This window comes from Eptesicus fuscus, chromosome 5 (assembly GCF_027574615.1).
Source record: "Eptesicus fuscus isolate TK198812 chromosome 5, DD_ASM_mEF_20220401, whole genome shotgun sequence".
Taxonomy (NCBI): Eukaryota; Metazoa; Chordata; class Mammalia; order Chiroptera; family Vespertilionidae; genus Eptesicus; species Eptesicus fuscus.
In genome coordinates, this window is record NC_072477.1 from 62,955,201 (window position 1) to 62,976,394 (window position 21,194).

The 21,194-nt window shown below is 42.4% G+C and overlaps 1 protein-coding gene across 5 annotated transcripts in view; it reads right to left on the reverse strand.

The window, feature by feature from the left end:
• Positions 1–21,194, reverse strand: part of CTDSPL2 (CTD small phosphatase like 2) — a 103,012-nt gene that overhangs the window by 29,850 nt on the left and 51,968 nt on the right. For 4 of the 5 annotated variants that reach the window (XM_008143079.3, XM_054716283.1, XM_008143078.3 and 1 more), the window contains exons 3-5: positions 10,175–10,313; positions 8,180–8,329; positions 216–431 (exon numbers count right to left, since the gene is read on the reverse strand). In XM_008143079.3, coding sequence (XP_008141301.1) covers positions 216–431; positions 8,180–8,329; positions 10,175–10,313 — 505 coding nt within the window. The remainder of the gene's footprint in view (positions 1–215; positions 432–8,179; positions 8,330–10,174; positions 10,314–21,194) is intronic. The other variant, XM_054716284.1, reaches the window with a different exon arrangement.

Sequence of the window (21,194 nt, forward strand, 5' to 3'; positions counted from 1 at the left end):
AGAGAAACATCAATGATGAGAATCATTGATCAGTTGCCTTCTGCACGCCCCCTACTGGGGATCAAGACCACAACCCAGGCATGTGCCCTGACTGGGACTCAAACCCTGAACTCCCAGTTCATAGGTCTATGCTCAACCACTGAGCCACTTTGGCTGGACTAAAATACTGCATTTTTATAAACTATTCTTGAAGATGCCTAAGACATTCTTCTCACCTGTAAGGGGTGGGATATCACGATTAACTGTTTCTTCTGCTTCTTCTAAACCATTATTTACTGATGGCCTCACTTGAATTGCTTGATTTGAGTAAGCTGCTCCATTAGTTGATGTAGTAGTACTGGTAGTGATCTCATCCACCTGTTCCATATCAAGTTGTTTTACTATCTCTTCAGCTTCCACAGCCTGTCCTGGGGAATCGGATCCTGATGTTCCTGAAATCATGATTCGGGGTACTCACAATCATCATTTAAAAACTCATAGGGGTAGGAGAGTAAAACATGTTGTTTAAGGGTACAAATTTACAACAATTAATAAATAAGCCCTAGAGATCGAATACATAGTAAATATAGACAAAATACTGTATTACAATCATCAAACTAGCTAAGAGACTAGGATCTAATTATTCCAACCAATAAAAAGTAAGGGTAATTATGGACCATGAGAGCAGTGCTAATTATTGCTATAACAGCTATCATATTACAATATGTAAATGTACCAAATCAACATGTTATATACCTTAAATTTACATGTTATGTCAAATATATTTCAATACAAATAAAATAACTAAAACTTATAGATATTTCAAAAACTAAACACAATAGAAACAAAGCTGAGGATACCACTGTTTAGTGAGTATCTTCTAGACATTTCAAACAATGTCTAGAGGTATAAAGACTATTATAAGCTAGAGTAGTATTTGTGAACAAAATTATTAAGAGTGTTCAAATATTTTAGAAACACCCACTTAGAGTCAAATAGTTATAATTTAGAACTTCTTTATTTTTACTGAGATATAATCTATATATATAAAAGCCTAAGCGGCCGTTTGTGACGGAACGATTAGGACTGGTCGCTTTGACATGCACTGACCACCGAGGGGCAGATGCTCAACTCAGGAGCTGCCCCCAACCCGCAGACCCTGATCACCAATGGGGCCTGCTGGCCAACCTCCTGGTCCCTCCCCCTGGCCAGCAGGCCCCGATCACCCAATCGGGGCCAGGCCCCCGGACTGGGACCAGGAACTGGGGGTGGGTGGTGGCAGATGCCACCCCTTTCCCAGGGGGGCCAAGGGCCAGCTCACTCCTAGGAGCCAGTGGCCAACCTCCCAGGCTGGGCCCTGGGCTGGGCCAGGGAGCCAGGGTGGGTGGCTGCGGACGCGGATGGGGAGGGAAGGAAGAGGCGGGGAGGTGGGGAACCTGATTGGCCCTGATTGCGGGCCAGGCCTAGGGACCCCACCTGTGCACGAATTTTGTGCACGAGTCCTCTAGTTGACATATAACACTGTAATTTTGAGATGTACATATTGATTGATATAGTACAATATGATTAGCAATTTATTGTTAGCTAACACCTCTAACCCACAACATAATTATCATATTTTCTGTGGTTAGAACATTTAAGAGCTATTCTCTTAACAACTCTGAAGTATATAACACAGTATTTTTTACTATAAAACTTCTTTTTTCTTTTTAAAAATATATTTTATTGATTTTTTACAGAGAGGAAGGGAGAGGGAGAGTTAGAAACATCGATGAGAGAAGCATCGATCAGCTGCCTCCTGCACACCCCCTACTGGGGATGTGCCCACAACCAAGGTACATGCCCTTGACCGGAATCGAACCTGGGACCCCTGAGTCCACAGGCCGATGCTCTATCCACTGAGCCAAACCAGTTAGGGCTATAAAATTTCTTTACATTAAAGCAAGTATGTATCATTTATTAAGTGCTTACTCTGTCTAGGCATTTTATATATATTCATTATCCTCAAACAGCTCCTGATCCTTTCAGTACTAAGCATCCTAGACATTGTGGGTAGTTGTAATTTTTAAACCAGAGTTAGTTATTCCAAGAATAAGATCATTGTTCCCTGGACCGTGGGGACCTTTTTATTCAAAGACACAAGGACAAATCTGGAATGAGATTTCAACTTAATATTCAAGTTAGTTTCCTCATTATACACCGCCATCACCTACATGACCATGCTGCCCAATGATGGAATGACCCCCAACTCTTCCCATTTTTTAATAGAATTCTCCAAAAGTCGTTTTCAACAACAAAATCAATCTCCAATACTCTCAACTGCTTCACAGAATATTCACTCTTCCTAACTGCTTTAAATTTAATATTTTTCCAAAAAAACACCTCTTTTCCTGATACCCTTCCCTCAAAGCTCTTTATTATCCCACTAGCTTTCCCGTTGCAGGAAAAATCCTGCAATAGGATTTCCTGCTGCACTCTACCCCACCTCCATTCCTCCCTTGTCGCCTGCCTCGCCTTCTCCTCCAGCCCGCCGGCGTTTCCCTTCGCCCCCGGCCCCGCCTCCGCCCCGCCCTTGTCACCCGCCCCACCTTCTCCTCCAGCCCGCCGGCGTTTCCCTTTGCCCCCGGCCCCGCCTCCGCCCCGCCCTTGTCACCCGCCCCACCTTCTCCTCCAGCCCGCCGGCCCCGCCTCCGCCCCGCCCTTCTCCTCCCCGCCCCGGCTTGCTTGCTTCTTTGAAGCTTTACTCCCTTCTGCAGCTCTTGGCTTCTTTGGATGCTGTCTTGATATGCAAATTAGCCGCCATCTTTGTTGGGGCAATTTGCATACTCGTCCTGATTGGCTGGTGGGCGTGGCTTGGCTGGTGGGCGTGGCTTAGGTGTAGCAAAGGTGCGGTCAATTTGCATATTTGTCTATTATTAGATTAGATATTCAACTTACTAACTGAATCAGAATTCATTTATCTCCATTGCTGCTACCAGATATTTGGTTTCCACAAATGTCTAAAAATGCCTGCTCCTTTGATATTGATGTCACCTAGCTATATAATTCTTCACTTATCCCCACTGCTGTAATCTGCTATCTATTGCCAGCATCCTCTCTTAATCACAGAGGAATTTAGCCAGTTTATTGCTGTATTAAATGCCTGTCTAGTTGTTCTTACAGGTGATGCCAATGACTCATCCCATATCTAATCCTCAAAGGTCTTGCCCTCTTTAGCTCCATCTTCTTTCATATTGTCCTTTAGGAGTGATTACCATGGCCATAACATGATCATTAAGAAACTGTTCACCTCTGGAACCTAAAATTCAAATACATTAATTCCCTACCACAAACTGCCTAATCTTCTAATTATTTATGTATACCATACTCCTATTACATGTGATTATCATGTCTGATAAAGGCCTGTCAGTCTCTTTTATTCCAAACACATCCCTCAACAGCTTCTAAGTCACTCTCTTCATCTAGTTAAAACTTCATGGTGTATCATTCATTAAATCATTCTCAAGACTGCAGCTTCAGTGTCTTTTGCTCCCTTGTCTTTCCACTGCCATCCATCATAGAAATCCCTAATGAATCAATCTAACCTACAGGTTTCTCAGGCACGGAAACCATCTGTACTATAAAAGCCTAGGTGGTTGCCATAAGATGGCCGGCAGGGGAGGGCAGTTGGGAGCGATTAGGCCAGCAGGGAGCAGTTAGGTGTTAATCAGGCTGGCAGGAGAGCAGTTAGGGGGTGATCTGGCTGGCAGGCAGAAGCAATTAGGGGCAATCAGGCAGGCAGGCAGGTGAGTGTTTAGGAGCCAGCAGTCCCGGATTGTGAGAGGGATGTCCGACTGCAGGTTGGGATCGGGCCTAAACCGGCAGTCGGACATCTTCCAAGGGGCCCCAGATTGGAGAGGGTGCAGGCCAGGCTGAGGGACACTACGCTCCCCATCCCCGTGCACGAATTTCGTGCACCGGGCCTCTAGTCTATATATATAAAAGGCTAATATGCTAAGTGTCTGACCGGTCTCTATGACACACACTGACCACCAGGGGGCAGACACTCAGCACAGGAGCTGCCATGATGTGCACTGGCCATTTACAGAGAAACAGCACTGCAGACCTGGCACCAACAAAGCAATACTCGGCTTCCCCCAAGTGGGACACATGCCCTGCCACTACCCCAGAGCAGCAGCCCACCAAATCGCAGCTGACGCTGCTGAGACCCCCTGGCGCAAAATGCAGTCCACAGCCCAGCCCGGAATAGTGGCTGTGGGCGCCGGGTAATGACATCACATAGCAATGCCCAGCTTCCTCTCCCTAGCGACAGGCCATTTAACAATAAATGGCACCACGGACTTGGCACCCACAAAGCAACACTCAGCTTCCCCCAAGTGGGACACAGGCCCCGCCACCACCCCAGACAACACCCCACCAAATCACAGCTGATGCTGCCGAAACCCTGTGACGCAAAATGCGGCCCACAGCCCAGCCCAGCCCAGAAACAGTGGCTGGGGGCGCCAGGTAATGACGTCACGTAGCAACATCTGGCTTCCTCTTCCTAGCGACTAGCCTCCTTGGAGTTTCTTCAGCCCAGGAACACAACTTGTTTTATAGCCAGGTGCAAACATTTTACACTTTAACCAAATGTCTGTGAAGTCTTTTCCCATGCCTCATGGCATTTGATCCTCACAGAAGTCCTGCAGTAGGTAGATAGGAGACTCGGTGGAATCCTATTTTCTTTTCATTAGTCAGAAAACGGAGATTTAGAAAGTTTAGAAACTTGACCTGACTGAAAAGAAGAAATGGTGGACCTTGAAAATGACTTCAGGTTTTCTCACTGCACAGAATATAGTCAAACACTGCTGCAGTTAAATATTTTACCCTTTGTTCTCCCTGCATGATCTACAATAATAATCTGCTTCGTGTTGATATTTACTGCTGTCTTGCTGACAATTATCTGAAAGAGAAGTTGGATGCTTCACTGTGCTGGAAAAAGCTTAGCTAAATCAGAAAGCAAGTTTAATTAAACAAATTTATCTATATATATATATAAAGCTCTTGCTGGCGCCAATTGCACGTGTGTTTTGATCTGTCAATGTTGATCGTGAATTTGGTTGACACTACTATTAGAGAGAAAGGGCGAATAGCGATATTAAAGTATTTCTTCTAATTAATTTCATTTCAATGTGCATAAATTTGTGCACCAGGCCACTAGTATACTCCAAATAAAACCCTGCCTATAGAATGCTGCTCAATACATGTGTATATGGGAGATATTCAGCTTTTACTTAACCCTTCCAACAGTATACATTTTAAACCTTCACCATTCTCTTTAATCCCTGCCACCAAAATTATCTCAGCAAATGACACCATCTCCTCCTCCAAAGAAAACAATTGTAACTGTCAACTTCTAACCAAACATTTATTTCTGCACACACCTTCACAGCTTCTTTCCTCCAGCATAGGAGAAAAATGTTTCTTCTCCCTGTTTCAATTCCAATCCTACCTCTTCTCTTGATCTCATTCCTGTCAGCAGACTCCAGAAATTTTCATTAGTTATTTTTTCCTCTATTTGCAACTTATTAGACCTTACCCTGAGACTTAAAAACATGCTTGTTTCTCACAAACACAAACCACCCCTTGAGACTTTGTGACTTCTCTAGTTTCTTTCATATTCATGTTCCTCATAACAGTAATCTATACTTGCTGTTTCCTTTCTTTTTTTAAAAAAAAATGTATTTTTATTGATTTTAGAGAGGAAGGGAGAGGGAGAGAGAAAGAGAGAAACATCAATGATGACAATCATTGATCAACTGACTCCTGCATGCCCCACACTGAGGATTGAGCCCGAAACCCATGTGGCTTGACCAGGAATCGAACCATGACCTCGTTGTTCATAGGTTGATGCTCAACTACTAAGCCATGCGGCTGGGCACAGTTTCCTTTCTTACTCCCCATTTTACTCTTAACCCTGTATGTTAGGCTTCCAACTCCAACCAATCCTCTGAAAATGTTCTGGCATCCGATAATCTTTTTTTTTTTTTTTAAGTCAATCCTCACCCAAGGAAACTTTTCCATTGATTTCTAGAGAGAGTAGAAGGGAGGGAGGGGGAGAGAAATATCTATGTGAGAGACAAATTGATTGGTTGCTTCCCACTAGGGACAAACCTGCAACCCTGATACATGCCCTTGACTGGGAATCAAACTTGCAACCCTTCAGTGTGTGGGCCGATGCTCTACCACTGAGCTACACCAGCCAGGGCCCAATGACCTTTTAATTTATTGCCAGATTCAGTGATGTCTTTTCAATGCTCATTTCCTTTTCTTCTATCTTCACAGTTGTTTGGCCCTGTGTTTTGATATTCTCTCTCCCTTTGGCTTCTATGACACAATGTCTCTCCTGACTTCCTCCACGTTTCATTTGCTTCTTTTACTTTGTCCAGTCCTTAAATGTTTCCTCCCAAGATCCTGGTCTTAGTTTGCTGAACCAAATAGACTATTTACTTTACTTGTTTCAACTAATACCTATAAGAAGCTGATAATACCAATGTCTACTGCTTAAACCCAGATTTTGAAGCTCCATTCCAGAATGACATATTTCTACAAGACATTTTTATTTGTTTGTTTTATGGCATCTTAAACTCAGCATGGTCCAAATTAAATTCAATTACCTCTCTCCCAGGAACTTACTTTTCTCTCTTGAAAATCTAACCTTGTGTCATTTTAATCTCTCTTCACTTTCATCAATAATCCATACCCAAAATTTGTCCACTCTATAACTCTGATCTTTTTTCTCTAATACCACAATTAGGTTGCACAAAGTCGAATTGTTCTCCCTACATCCAACCTCTTTAGACTCTAATGTACACCCTACCAAAGAGATCTTTAGAAAACACGTCAGTTCTTAAAACTCATCAGTTTAATACCTTCTAATCATCCCCCAGTAAGGATAAAGTTCAAATTTCTTACGTTAGCTCTATAATCTGACTTCTTTGTAACTCCCCTATCTGACTCCTTCCTGTGCACTTCTCCAATCCAGTGCTCCATCTGTGACAAACTAATTTCAGTTTCTCAAATACATTATGCCTTTGCTCAGGCTGCTCCTTCCACCTTTACCACTTTTCAAGATTCAGCTTTTCTATGAATCCTTTTGTGAACTGCCTCCCAGAATACAGAACTCCATTCTTTGAATACCCCACTGTCCCATACCTCTATCAAGCACTTATAAAAATTTATTATACTTATTTACATATCTCTCTCCCTCCTGTAAAAAAGTAAGCTTCTTGCCCTAGCTGGTTTGGCTCAGTGGATAGAGCGTCTGCCTGCGGACTGAAGGGTCTGAGATCCGATTCCGGTCAGGGGCACATGCCCAGGTTGTGGCTCGATCCCCAGTGGGGGATGTGCAGGAGGCAGCTAATCGATGATTCTTTCTCGTCATTGATGTTTCGCTCTCTCTTTCCCTCTCCCTTCCTCTCTGAAATCAACAAAAAAAATTATAAAAAACTATACCAACATCCATAAACATAATTCAAATTAGAATTTTAATAACCAGACAACAAGCATTTAGTGACTATTTTCCATGTGCCCAATACTATATCAAACCACAAAATAAAGACATGATCTTTTACTCTCCAGTAGTCTAGAGATTAAATTATCATGTATAAATTAGGTATTGATCATCAGAAAATAAGACACTAACAAAGCTTTTAAAAAAAATACATTGATAAAGAAGCCTATTTTGATACTTTTGCAAAAGTATTACATACTGAAATACTTCATTTGAATCAGGGTAGTTTTATTTTGTCTAAATTAAAGGTCCCTACGGGGAGAAGTCAACCAAAAGGTAATAAAAACTAAATTGTTACAAGAAAATGACCTTGTTTCAACTCACTTTAAATATTGAAAAAAATACTACTTTATTGATCTAGAATACTGAAAATGCTTCTAGATTCTTTCTTGTACACACTCTAAGGATTACAGAAGTCATCCAACAAAGAAATAATAAAACTTTCCCTCCAGCCCAAAGTTTATCATCTAGCTCTTCAGATAGTGAAAGCAGAGTCCATTCACTTCAATAGAACTAATCATAGCCTATATTTATTTCAGTCACTTAAAACAAACATAAGATGCTGACATATATGCCACTAAAATCAAATAGAATTAAAAAAAACATTAAATTTTTAAACACAAATTATAATTAATGGTTTATACTTACCATTTTTATTTGCTGGTGAAAAAAAATTGAAGACAGGAGAAAATATGGTCCCCAACAATGTAGTTCTTGGAGGACTGCCAGAGGAAGGGTTATCTTCTAATTTTCCATTTTGTTTTACATGTTGATTTGTCATTTCATAACTACCAGCTTCTAAGAAAAAAACAACAACAAAAAAGTTGGAATCTAGAAAACATGGCTTTTAGAAATGTGTTCTAAGACATTCATTGTAAAAATAATTTTTCCCCAAAAAAATTTCATGAAGAGTACTGAACATTAATGTTAGGAAAGTTTATTATTTAAAGAAATCTTGAGGTAAATCACTTGTAAGTCAAATTATCTTTATATAAATTTATAAAGCATTAAAGCCTAATGCTTTATAGATGCTAAAATTCAGTTTATCAAAGTACAGTTGACCCTTGAACAAGATGGGTTTGAACTATGTTGGTTCACTTAAAATTGGATTTTCTTCAATAAATACACAGTTGGCCCTTCATATCCCCAGGTTTTGCATCCACAGATTCAACAGTATTTATTATACTATTATATGGTTGGGAATCCATAGACACAGAGGGCTGATTGTATGCATTATTCTATGCCATTTTATATAAGGGACCTGACCACCTGCAGATTTTGGTATCCACCAGGGTCCCATGGATACTGAGGGACAACTGAAGTTTTGGGGAATTCACAAGTTATATGTAGATTTTAGACTGCCGGGGGTTAGCGCCCCCAATCCCCCCGTGTTGTTCAAGGGTCAACTGTAGATTTACATCTAGAATTATATAGACTGAAAGGCTTCATATCAACACAGAGTTACAGAGAATGAAATAAACTCTTTGTAAGTAAAGCAAGTTACAATATCAAAAACACAAATGCAAACTTTTGTCTTTGGTTATTTATACTTTGGGATGCTGCCTACTTCACAAAACTTAAACTCCAATTTATTTCTAATGAATAACAGCAAAATAGCTCTACTGAAGCAGAAAACTATGTTTAGCAGTGTCAAAAATTACTTATGGGTACAAGGGCACCATTTCAAAGTAGCTAGGAAGAATAACTCATTTTCTTTAAGTTTCTTGTGAATAAAAAATTTTCCATGGGTTTTTGAAAAATATTTAAAAAATAAATTCAAACAAATGTTTTGATTAATCATCTGTAACCTTCCACAACCTTACTATAATTTCTTTCCTTCTTCATTATAGCTCTTTTAACTTATTACTTTATTCCTTTTCTCGCTAGTGGTCAATTCTAACAATAGAGATACATCACTGCATTGAGAGGAAAAAGCTAAGAAATTATTATGTGTTTAAAGTAGCATTGGTTAAAAGGCTCCATGCTCTTAAGTGTTATTCTTTAGAAAAATCTGTTATCCTTCTTGTTTTTCTCCTTTTTGACTTGGAGGTGCTTGAACAGGGTTTATCAACAGCAACACTACTGATCTTTCAGCTGGATAATTCTTTGTTGTGGGAAGATGACCTGTAGGATATGTAGCAGTGTCCCCCTCAACAGGCTCCGACAACCAAAAAAATCTCCAAATATTGACAAATGTTCTCCAGGGGAACAAAACCACCTGTAGTTGAAAACAACTGGCCTAAGTGATCCAACCCTCTCTGAACTCTGAAATTCACTGACCAAGAAACAAATTCTTTGTACATATTAAGAACATATTCAAATTTGTACGTTTACAAATTAAGTCACAACTATTATTGCTTTAAATGAATTTATTAGAAGTAAAAAATGTTGCTCCATATACATTTTCATGCTAAACAGTATAAAGCTAGTTGCTCTGCCTTTGTCATTTTAATTCAGCAAAGTAGATTTATAGTAAGAAGATAAATTTTCATTTCGCTTCAAGCTACTAATATATAATACAAAGGAGATTACAAAAACTAGGCAGAAATTGCTTAAAGTAGATTTTTTTAAAACAAAAAAGGAACATGTTGGATCAGATCTCTCCCTGTACCTAATAAAGCAATTATCTAAATATTAACAAACCTCCATTTACTTGACTTTTCCGTCTTACTCGAGATATCTGTTTGTTAAGTTTTCCTCCTGCTCTTGGTGTTGATGTGATCAGATTATTATCTATATCACGTTCAATTCTACTCCGTTTCGAAGGATTTTCTCTCTCTTCCTTAAGATATAAAAGGAAAAACATTCATTGAATAGTCACTCTGCCTTATAGGTTACACTTTTAAAATGATAAAATATGGTATGCACCCCAATCATATTCACTGCAGCATTATTTACAATAGCCCACAAATGGACACAATCTAAGTGGTTCATTGATGAATAAAGAAATTGTGTTATATATATGCAATGCAGTATTATTCAGCCATAAAAAATAAAATCTAAGTGAAATAAAATAATAAAATACTAAGTGAAATAAAATAAGTCAGACAGAGGAAGACAAATACTGTATGCCCTCACTTATATGTGGAATGTAAAATTTAAAAACAAACAAAACCTAGTTCATAGACACAGAGAACAGATTGATGGTTAACAGAGGTGAGGATGGAGTGGAGGGGGCAGGGGATGAGTGAAGGAAGTCAAGAGGTACAAAATTCCAGTAATAAAATAAATAAGCCATGGGGATGTAATGTACAGCATGGTGGGTATAGTTAATAATACTGTATTGCATATTTGAAAGTTGCTAAAAGAATAAATCTTTAAAGTTCTTATAAGAAAAAAACCCCTGGAACTAACTATGTATGGTAATGGATGTTAACTAAAGTTATTGCGGTGATCATTTCACAATACATACATATATCAAATCATTACATTGTATAGACCTGAAACTAACATAGTTATGTCAATTATACCCCCAAAAGAGGAAAATATATGGTATGATAGATTTTCCCCTGTTTTTCAAATCCAGGAGAAACAAAACAGAATATCTAATGTTTGGTAGAAAACACAAGAAAAATTTGAGTGTCATTAAGAGTATTTATTAATGTAATTATAATACGCAAATATAATTACAGCATTCTCATAATTCAGATCCTTCCCTCAGGGTCCACTAAATTTCCATGCTATTGAAATACTTAATTGTACAATGTGCTCTGAATTTTTAGCAATTTTCCCATATTCCTAGAACTGCCTAAAAGAACAGAGGTCATTACATGGAATTTGCTGACACCAAAAATGACAACAACAAAAAAATAGGGCCTGCCACTGCCACATCCCCCAAGGATAATCTCAATTCTTTAAATGCCCAAATTAACACTAAGGAGTCTACTCCATAACAAAGTTCTCTATTCATTTCCCCAATGGGGCAAATCCATATATGACCAGTCTATACTCTTCTTACAGTATTATTGACTAAAGTATATTCCAAGCAATAGCCTGATTTATTTTTCTCATTTGTAAGTTTTTTTCTAATGTCATCTGCCACATGAGTGATTTTCTTACATTACTGTAATACTGGCCTGTAATTCCTTGCTGTTTTAATGAGACTACCTGAAATATTTTGATAAGGACTAGACTTTTAAGTCTATATTACATATAATGTATACATATAATCAACATTCTTATTTAACAGTAATAACTTCTCTACTTTTTTGTTATTGGATGCTTTTACAACACAGCAAATAATATACTACTATGCATTTTCTGAAAGTTGAAAATTGTTCTATTATTTCTGAAACAAACCCTGGTATTTATTTTAAGTGGACAAAATTACAATTCCATATTTGGATCAAAATAGAAAAAAAGATAATACTGCAAATACCATTCTATAAAACATTTTAGCCCTGGTTGGTTTGGATCAGTGGTTAGAGCATCGGCCTTCGGACCAAAGGGTGGGTCGGGGATTCAATTCCCGGTCAAAGGCACATACCTTGGTTACAGGTTCAATCCCAGCCCTGTTTAGGGCGAGAGCGGAAGGCAATCAATCGATGTGTCTTTCTCACATTGATATTTCTCCACCCCCCCACCCCATTTCACTCTCTAAAAATCAATGGGAAAAATATCCTCACTCCTCAGGTTAGGATTAAACAAACAAGTAAAATTACAGGTTATTAACAAAAATAAATAAAGAATTTTACTTTTACTGAGTAGTTTCTCTAATGTTATGTAGTTCTATCAAAACAATGTCATCACAGCCCTGACCGGTTTGGCTCAGTGGATAGAGCGTCAACCTGCAGACTGAAAGGTCCCAGTTTTGATTCCAGTCAAGGGCATGTACCTTGGTTGCAGGCACATCCCCAGTAGGTGTGCAGGAGGCAGCTGATTCTATATTTCTCTCTCATGGATGTTTCTGACTCTCTCTCTCTCCCTTCCTCTCTGTAAAGAAATCAATAAAATGTATTTTTAAAAAAATAATGTCATTACAGTAGCTACCAGGTGGCCCCCCCGCCACCACTCCCTTGCCCCATGGTTTTGCTTTCTGCAGTTTCACTTTACCTGCAATCCAAAAATATTAAATGAAAAATTCCAAAAATAAATAATTCTTAAGTTTTAAAATGCACTCTAAGGAGTGTGATGAAATCTCATGCCACCCGGCTCTATTCTACCTGGGACATGAATTATCCCTTTGTTTAGCATATCTGCACTGTATATGCTACCCACCCATCTGTTAATCACTTAATAGCTGTCTCAGTTATCACATTGACTGGGTCGGTGCTTTTGTTCAAGTAACCCTTATAGTAGCCTAACACTACGTCACAATGTCAATGTCATTCACCTCACTTCATCTTATCACATAGGCACTGTTTCATCTCACATCACAAGGGTAAAAGCACAGTACAATAAAACAGTTTGAGACAGAGACCAAATTTATATGACTTTTATTATAGTACTAGAGGCCTGGTGCATGACAATTCATGCACTGGAGGGGGCGGTCCTTCAGCCCGGCCTGCCCCCTCTCACAGTCCGGGAGTTCTCTGGGGCGGGAGACAACCCAGAGATCAGAGGAAGGTGACGCCCCTATCACACCTCTACTGCTGCCACTGCTGGCAGCGCAAGCCTCAGCCGGCCTTGGTTACCTGAGCCTCGGGAGGCCCTGGGCGGCTGGGCAGCCGCCATCTGAGGCTTGCCTGTGCCTCATGCTGGCCCTGGGTGGCTAGGTGCCTGAAGGGACTGGGGGACTCCAGAGGCAGGTGCGTGGCAAGGCCCCGGCGGGGCTGAGAGGACTGGGCGCCGCCATCTTTGAGGGTGTGGAAGTCAATTAGCATATTCTCTCCTTATTGGCTGTGGGTGCTGCCATCTTTGCAATGGCATGAGGGTCAATTAGCATATTCCCTCTTTATTAAATAGGATACTAGAGGCCTGGTGCACAAAATTCGTGCATGGGTAGGATCCCTAGGCCTGGCCAGCAATCAGGGCCAATCAAGTTCCCCACCTCCCTTCCTCTTCGTTCCCTCGCTCCCTCAGCACCCCACCACTGCCGCTGGTTGCTTGCCATGTTCCGCGCCGCCCCGTGGTGGTGAGTACACATCATAGCGAGCGATCGAACTCTGGTTCTCCTGTTCGAACTCCCGAGGGGACACTTTGCATATTAGCCTTTTATATATATAGTTATAGTTGCTCTATTTCATTGTTAATTATTATTTTTAATCCCGTGATGTGCATTATTTAAAAATTAAACTTTATCATAGGTTATGTATATATAGGAAAAATTATAGTATACACATGGTTTGGTTCTATTAGCAGTTTCAGGCATCCACTGAGGGTCTTGGAAAAGTATCCCCTGTGAATAAGGGGGGAATACTGTATAGCACAAAATAATGCCTCCTTAATTCACAACAAAATTCCTCATATTCTTTCTGTTTATCATTCCTCTGCATTTTAAAATGAGCAGGATGCCGCACATCACATCACAAACATGGGATCTCCATTACCAGAAAATATAGGGGTCTCTTTATATAAGTCCCTCAAGAACACAAATACGTAATGCCACAAAGCCACAACTAAACTCCAGCATCCTCTTAAGGAAGTCTCTTAGTATATCTGATATTAACATAAATTCATGTATTTCTGAAAACCATGCATTCTGTAACACTAAAAATATCAAAGCTTATGTGGGGGGAATGGGTCCAGGGGGCAGAGAGGGGTATACTGGGGCAAATTAGTCAATGCCTCTGAAACTCTGTAACCATAGCATTAACAAAAACAATGACTGGGACCTCCAGAGATAATTTGGACACCCCAGACAGGCAGCTAAGAGAAGCTGAAATGCTACCTGAAGGCTTAATAAAAGGTATTAAAAACAGAAAAGTAGAAACAAAGGCCTATCGGAGCTAATAAGCGAAGCTTTAAGCCAGTAGGGCTGCTAAGATGGACACAAATGGAAATGTAAACTGCCACATAAGAACCGCTGCTAGATCAGGCTGTGCCTCTCCAGGAGGGCACCAAAATCCGTATCTGACAGTTTAACTTGGATTTTTTTATTTTCCTGATCAAGTATAAAATTCCACTCCCATTATTCAGGATCACCCTGTCCAGTTTAGGAAAAACAACATATATAACAACTTATCACCCATCCTATCCTATATAATAAAGAGCTAATATGCAAATGGTCATCACACCCTCACGCTGTAACATCTCAGACACTCAACACTGGGAAGAGAGGAATGGGGACAAGCCAGGCACAAATGAGCTTGTGAGAGAGGAATGGGGATGAGCCAGGCACAAATGAGCTCATGAGAGAGGAATGGGGACCAGCCAGGCTGCGGCCCAGGAGAGGGACAAGCCGCTCGCCCCGCGGTCCAGGCGCCAGCGGCTGCACCTGCGTATGCATCCCGGGAGAGGGACAATCTGCACGCCCCACAGTCCCCGTGGTTCCGGAAGCCAGCAGCTGTGCCTACACCTGCGTCCTGGGAGAGGGACTATCCGCACGCCCAAAGTCCCCACGGTCGCAGGCGCCAATGGCTGCGTCCGCGGCCCAGGAGAAGGATAAGCCACCTGCCCACGGTCCCCTGTGGCTGCAGCCAGCCAAGCGAAGCTGGCCCGGGTCCTGGGTGCCTGTGGCTGGCCAGACGGAGGAAAGCCCAGGTCCCAGGTGCCTAGGACTGGCCGGAGAAGGGAATCCTGGGTCCCAGGTGTGGGACGAGGCAGAGGCGGTTAGGGGCGATCAGGCCAGCAGGGGAGCAGTTAGGGGCGATCAGGACGGTAGGGGAACAGTTAGGGGCGATCAGGCAGGCAGGCAGAAGTGGTTAGGGGTGATCAGGCAGGTAGGCAGAGGTGGTTAGGGGCAATCAGGCAGGCAGGCAGGCAGAGAGGTTAGGGGTGATCAGGCAGGCAGGCAGGCAAGCAGTTAGGAGCCAGCAGTCCTAGATTGCAAAAGGCAGTCGGATATTCCCCGAGGGGTCCCGGATTGGAGAGGGTGCAGGCCGGGCTGAGGGAACCCTCCCCCCCGTGCACGCATTTCGTGCAACGGGCCTCTGGTCCTATAAATAAAAGCCTTGATGGTCCTCACACCGTCACTCTGTGATGCCCTCAAGCCAGCCAATGAGGAGGCAGACTAGACCCTTGACGTCAGGTAGCGGTGGGACCTGAGCACTTGGCGCAGAGGGAATAGGACAGGCTCCGTGGGAGGGAATGCAGAGCAGAGCTGCAAGCGGAGCTGGTAGCATTGGTAAGGAAATGCCAGTGCTACATCCTCCAGGTTTGGAGGAGAGGGAGACTCAAGTGATTCCAGATTTTAAATGGGGTTCTGAAAAAAATATAAAGAGGCTTCTGAGTCCCTACCTTTCTCAGACTTGGGGTCATGGAGTGCAGGCTGAACTCGGGAAAACTTATTCTGGGAGACCACAGGCAGGTCACACTCAGCCTCGGACTTCAGTTTCCTGGTGAGTGTCAGGTGGCTCTCCCCACCTTCACCCGGTTGTGAGGTTCGGGCTTCAGAATGTAGCTCAAAAGACTGAGAGCCTCCAGGGTGGTTGGGAAGGCGGGGGAGGGGGGAAGCGAGGGGGTGGTGGTAGGCAGGCTAGGCCTAGGGGACCCTACATGTGCACAATTAAATCGTGAGCTGGGCCTCTAGTGTTATAATAACACTATTCTCCTATTTACCAACACTATATACATTAACTGATATTGTGGAGGTACCTACAGCAGAACAGACTATACTATGGTCAATTGAGAATACATTCAAATACTTTAACATACATCTCTCAAGAGGAAAAAGAATCAGAAGCTATTAAGATCAAAGTTCTGCAACCATCTATATATATAAAAGCCTAAGCGACCATTGCAACCGAACGGACAACCGAACAGGTTGCGTGGGGCGACTAGGCCGGCAGGGGGGTTAGTGAGGGGCGACCAAATGACCGAGCAGCAGGCTACGGGGGGTGACCAGGCCAGCAGGGGGGGTTAGTGAGGGGCGACCAGATGACCGAGCAGCAGGCTGCATGGGGTGACCAGGCTGGCAGGGGGGTTAGTGAGGGGCGACCAGACAACCGGGCAGCAGCCTGCATGGGGCGACCAGGCCGGCAGGAGGGTTAGTGAGGGGCGACCAGACGACCAAGCAGCAGGCTGCGTGGGGCGACCAGGCCGGCAGTGGGGTTACTGAGGGGGGACCAAACGACCGAACAACAGGCTGCGTGGGGCAACCAGGCCAGCAGGAGGGCAGTTAGGGGCGACCAGGCCGGCGGAGGGGGGCAGTTGGGGGCAACCAGGCCGCAGAGGGGTTAGTGAGGGGCGACCAAACGACCGAGCAGCAGGCTGCGTGGGGCAACCAGGCCGGCAGGGGGGTTAGTGAGGGGCGATCAAACGACCGAACAACAGGCTGCATGGGGCAACCAGGCCCACAGGGGGGGTGCTGGGGGCAACCAGGATGGCAGGGGGGACAGTAAGGGGTGACCAGGCCGGCAGAGGGGGGCAGTTGAGGGCAACCAGGCTGGCAGGGGGGCAGTAAGGGGCAACCAGGCCGGGGGGGCAGCAGTTAGGGACAACCAGGCCGGCGGGGGGTGGGGGGGCAGTAAGGGGCGACCATGCTGGCAGGGGGGGGAGGGGCGTTAGGGGCAACCAGGCCGGCTGGTGGTGGGCAGTTGGGGGTGACTAGGCTGGCAAGGGGGGGGGCAGTTGGGGGTAATCAGGCCAGGAGGGTACGCAGTTAGGAGCGATCAGGCAAGCAGGCAGGTGAGCAGTTAGGAGCCAGTGGTCCTGGATTGTGAGAGAGATGTCCAACTGCCGGCAATTGGCCGTCCCCCGAGGGGTCCCAGATTGGAGAGGGTGCAGGCTGGGTTGAGGGGACGCCCCCCTTGTGCACAAATTTTGTGCACCGGGCCTCTGGTTGATAACAAAATCCTATTCTTCAGAATAATATATTCAAATGTCTAATGATGGCGCTATTCTGAAAGACAATCCATTGTCCAAATCTGAAAGACAATTAGTCACCCAATCCTAGTCTTTCTTAAATATTCAACTATATACTTTGGGGACATTTTTGGACATGGTATGATTTTTTAGAAGAGGAAATATGAAAAACAACAATTCCACATTACTGTACAAGTTGTTTTAATAAATGTGATAACCCTACCATGTCTTCTCTGGAATTTGTATTTTTCAAAGTTGTCTCTAAGATAGTCTTTGAAGGGGAAAATTTTGTAAGGGTGGTGTTCTTAAAACACTGAATCCCAAAGGAAATACAGAGAACTAGAGAGGCAACCAAAACCCAAGGGAAAATTTAAAACAAAACCAGGAGACAAGGTATTTTCCCAAACTCCATATGGATGAGGACAAACCAACAGCCACAAACCCGAGTGTCCATATACACCAATGAAGAAGAAAGCTAAAACATGCAACAAGGTGTATGACACATCTGAGAACAGGAGAAGCCCAAAATAGCTAAGAGGCAGGTATTCAATGGAAAGCATGGCAGGCTAATTTGATGACAAGAGATAAAAATAGGAGAGGGCCAAGGTAAGAGTGAAACAGGAGCAGTTTAGATTTTATGAACTCTTAAAATTGACCAACTATGGCTGCCTCTAGAATAGGGCTCCACAAGGAGGGAAAACTGCTGGGAATGTAATAAAAACTGAGTGAGAAAGGCACAAGAGATAAGATGGAAAGAAGTTCCACATACACAGGGGGTAGGGATACAGTGACAGGAAAACTCAAAAAGTAATCACTGTATTTTTTTTTAAATATATTGTTTATTGATTTAAGGGAGAGGAAGAGAGAGATAGAAACATCAATGATGAGAGAGAATCACTGATTGGCTGCCTCCTGCATGCCCCCTACAGGGAATCGATGCCACAACTTGGGCATGTGCCCTGACGGGGAATTGAAGCGTGACCTCATGGTTCATAGGTCAATGCTCAACCACTGAGCCACACTGGCCAGGCACAATCACTGTATTTTTTAACACTACACAAAAACAATTTTAGAGGATTTTGAACCACAAATACTAAACAAAATTATCATAATAAAACATACAATAAATAACATCTCTACAGATAAAGAAAATGTGTCAGAAAAACATGCATAGAGAATAGATCAAAATCATAACCTATTTCAAAATAAGACAAGATATTAAGAAAATGATAGAAGATATACATGAGTTAGAAAAACTTAGAAATAAAGTGACAGAACTAAAAAAAATTAGAAATTTAAAAAAATTTTCAGAAATAAAGATTGAACTAGAATGGACATAAAAGTGAGTAAACAGAATAGATTATGTCTTTAAGAGAAAGAAAAAAATTTAAGACATCAAAATATGACAAATATTGCAAGACAGACAAAGAAGATCCAACAGACAAAAACAGTAGTCCTTGAAGAAGGAAACCTAAGCAAAAGCACGGCAAAAGAACACATAAAATTTTCCTCAAATAAAAGATTTGAAACTATGTATTGAAAAAGCATTCTTTTTAACCAAAACTATTAACCAGAAAAACAAATACCAATATGTATTAAACTTAATAGAATTTTAAGAAAAAAAATCCATATCCATTGGAGAACAAGGCAAAATCAATTTATAAAAGGAAAATTAGATTATCAAACTTTGACAACAATATGCTTTTATGCCAGAAAAAAAATTGAATAACATTTAATATAATCAAGAGGAGAAAATACGAGCCAAAGATTTTTTAAATTGATTTCAAAGAGAAGAAGGGAGAAGGAGAGAGAGAGATAGAAACATCAATGATGAGAATCATTAATTGGCGGCCTCCTGGACATCCCCTACTGGGGATTGAGCCTGCACATGTCCTGACCAGGAATATATCCATGACCTCCTGGTTCATGGGTCTATGCTCAATCATTGAACTACACCGGTCGGGCGCAAATCAAAGATTTTATATGCAGCAAAACAAATTTTCAAGCATAAAGGGTACCGTTAGCAACATGCAAGAAATCAGAATATTGTTCTATAAATGCTTTCTGTGACATCTACTAGAAGTCATCTTTAAATAAAAATGACTACAGACAATGACATAAGGACTGAAGATAAGCATTTAACATACCGAACATATGTACAGGGCGGGGCAAAAGTAGGTTTACAGTTGTAAGTATGCAAAACACAGTTTAGTTTTTATTATTTTTCATACATACAACTATAAACTTACTTTTGTTCCACCCTGTATAACCTATACAACAAAGACAAATAAGGACTAAAAGATAGTATGTATCCCAGAGTTGGATCACCCCCATTACTTATAATAGTTCCTCACACCCTTGGGGATAAAAAAAAAAAAATCATCTGTTTGGTGCTTGGAGACAAACGTAACACATCTCTTGATATTTTAGAATTACAACAGCATAATATACAATTATCCCAAGCAAACGTACAAACTAATTCTTTGAATGTCTGGCAGCAATTTAAAAAGGACATGTAAGGATTTAATCCCTTTCATTGTGTAGAGGGCCTCCTGGGAAGGCACCTGAGCATTCTATATTGGTCCCTCTTGGCCATGAGACCCTCTTCTCACAATTCAATTGCTCACAGCTGTTGCCTCAGCTCTCTATTCATGTCAAGATTGAAGTCTCGTGATGACTGGTACCATGGATCTATCTCTTGCCCAGTGGGGCGAACTGAGCCCTCCCTGGAGAAGAAACCTGGATTCCCCAAGATATGTGATCAGTGCTGGGGCCCTGCCAGCAGGCGAGGGGATCCCAAGGCAGGTGCTGGGCGTGGAGGCCTTGGGGGCAAAAAAGAAAAAAAAAAGATAGTATGTAATGAGTATAGGCTCAGAATGTATAACTATAAAACTAGTAATTATGTATGATGGCAGTATGTACTAGACTTAACCATGGAATCACTTCATGAATTATATATATACTAGAGGCCCCGTGCACAAAATTCGTGCATGGGGTGTGTGTGTCCCCCAGCCCAGCCTGCACCCTTTCCAATCTGGGACCCCTCAAGGGATGTCCGACTGCCTGTTTAGGCCCAATTCTGGTAGGATCGGGCCTAAACGGGCAGTAGGACATCCCTCTCATAATCCAGGACTGCTGGCTCCCAACTGCTCGGCTGCCTGCCTTCCTGATTGCCCCTAACCTCTTCTGCCTGCCAGCCTGATCAACCCCTAACCACTCCCCTGCCAGCCTGATTGATGCCTAACTGCTCCCCTGCAGGCCTGCCCCCCACCCAACTGCCCTCCCCTGCAGGCCTGATTCCCCGCCCCCCCCAACTGCTCTCTCCTGCAGGCTGGGTCCCCCACAACTGCCCTTCCCTGCAGGCCTGGTCACCCCCAACTTCCCTCCTCTGCTGGCCTGGTCACCCCTAACTGCCCTCCCCTGCAGGTTTGATCGCCCCCAACTGCCCTCCCTTGCAGGCCTGGTCCCTCCCAACTGCCCTCCCCTGCTGGTCATCTTGTGTCCATATGGAGGCAGCCATCTTGTATGTTGGAGTGAATGTCAATTTGCATATTACTCTTTTATTAGAGAGGATATCTAACTATTATTCTGTTTACATGAAACCAGTATAAATAATGAATGTTAACTATAATTGAAAAAATAAAGATAAAAGAAAATAAACTTTAAAAAATTGGTTAAGAGATACATGTTTTTTTAATTGCTCAATTTAAAGACACTCTTGAGTCAGAAAATTTCACAGAATTCAAAATATAAAATGAAG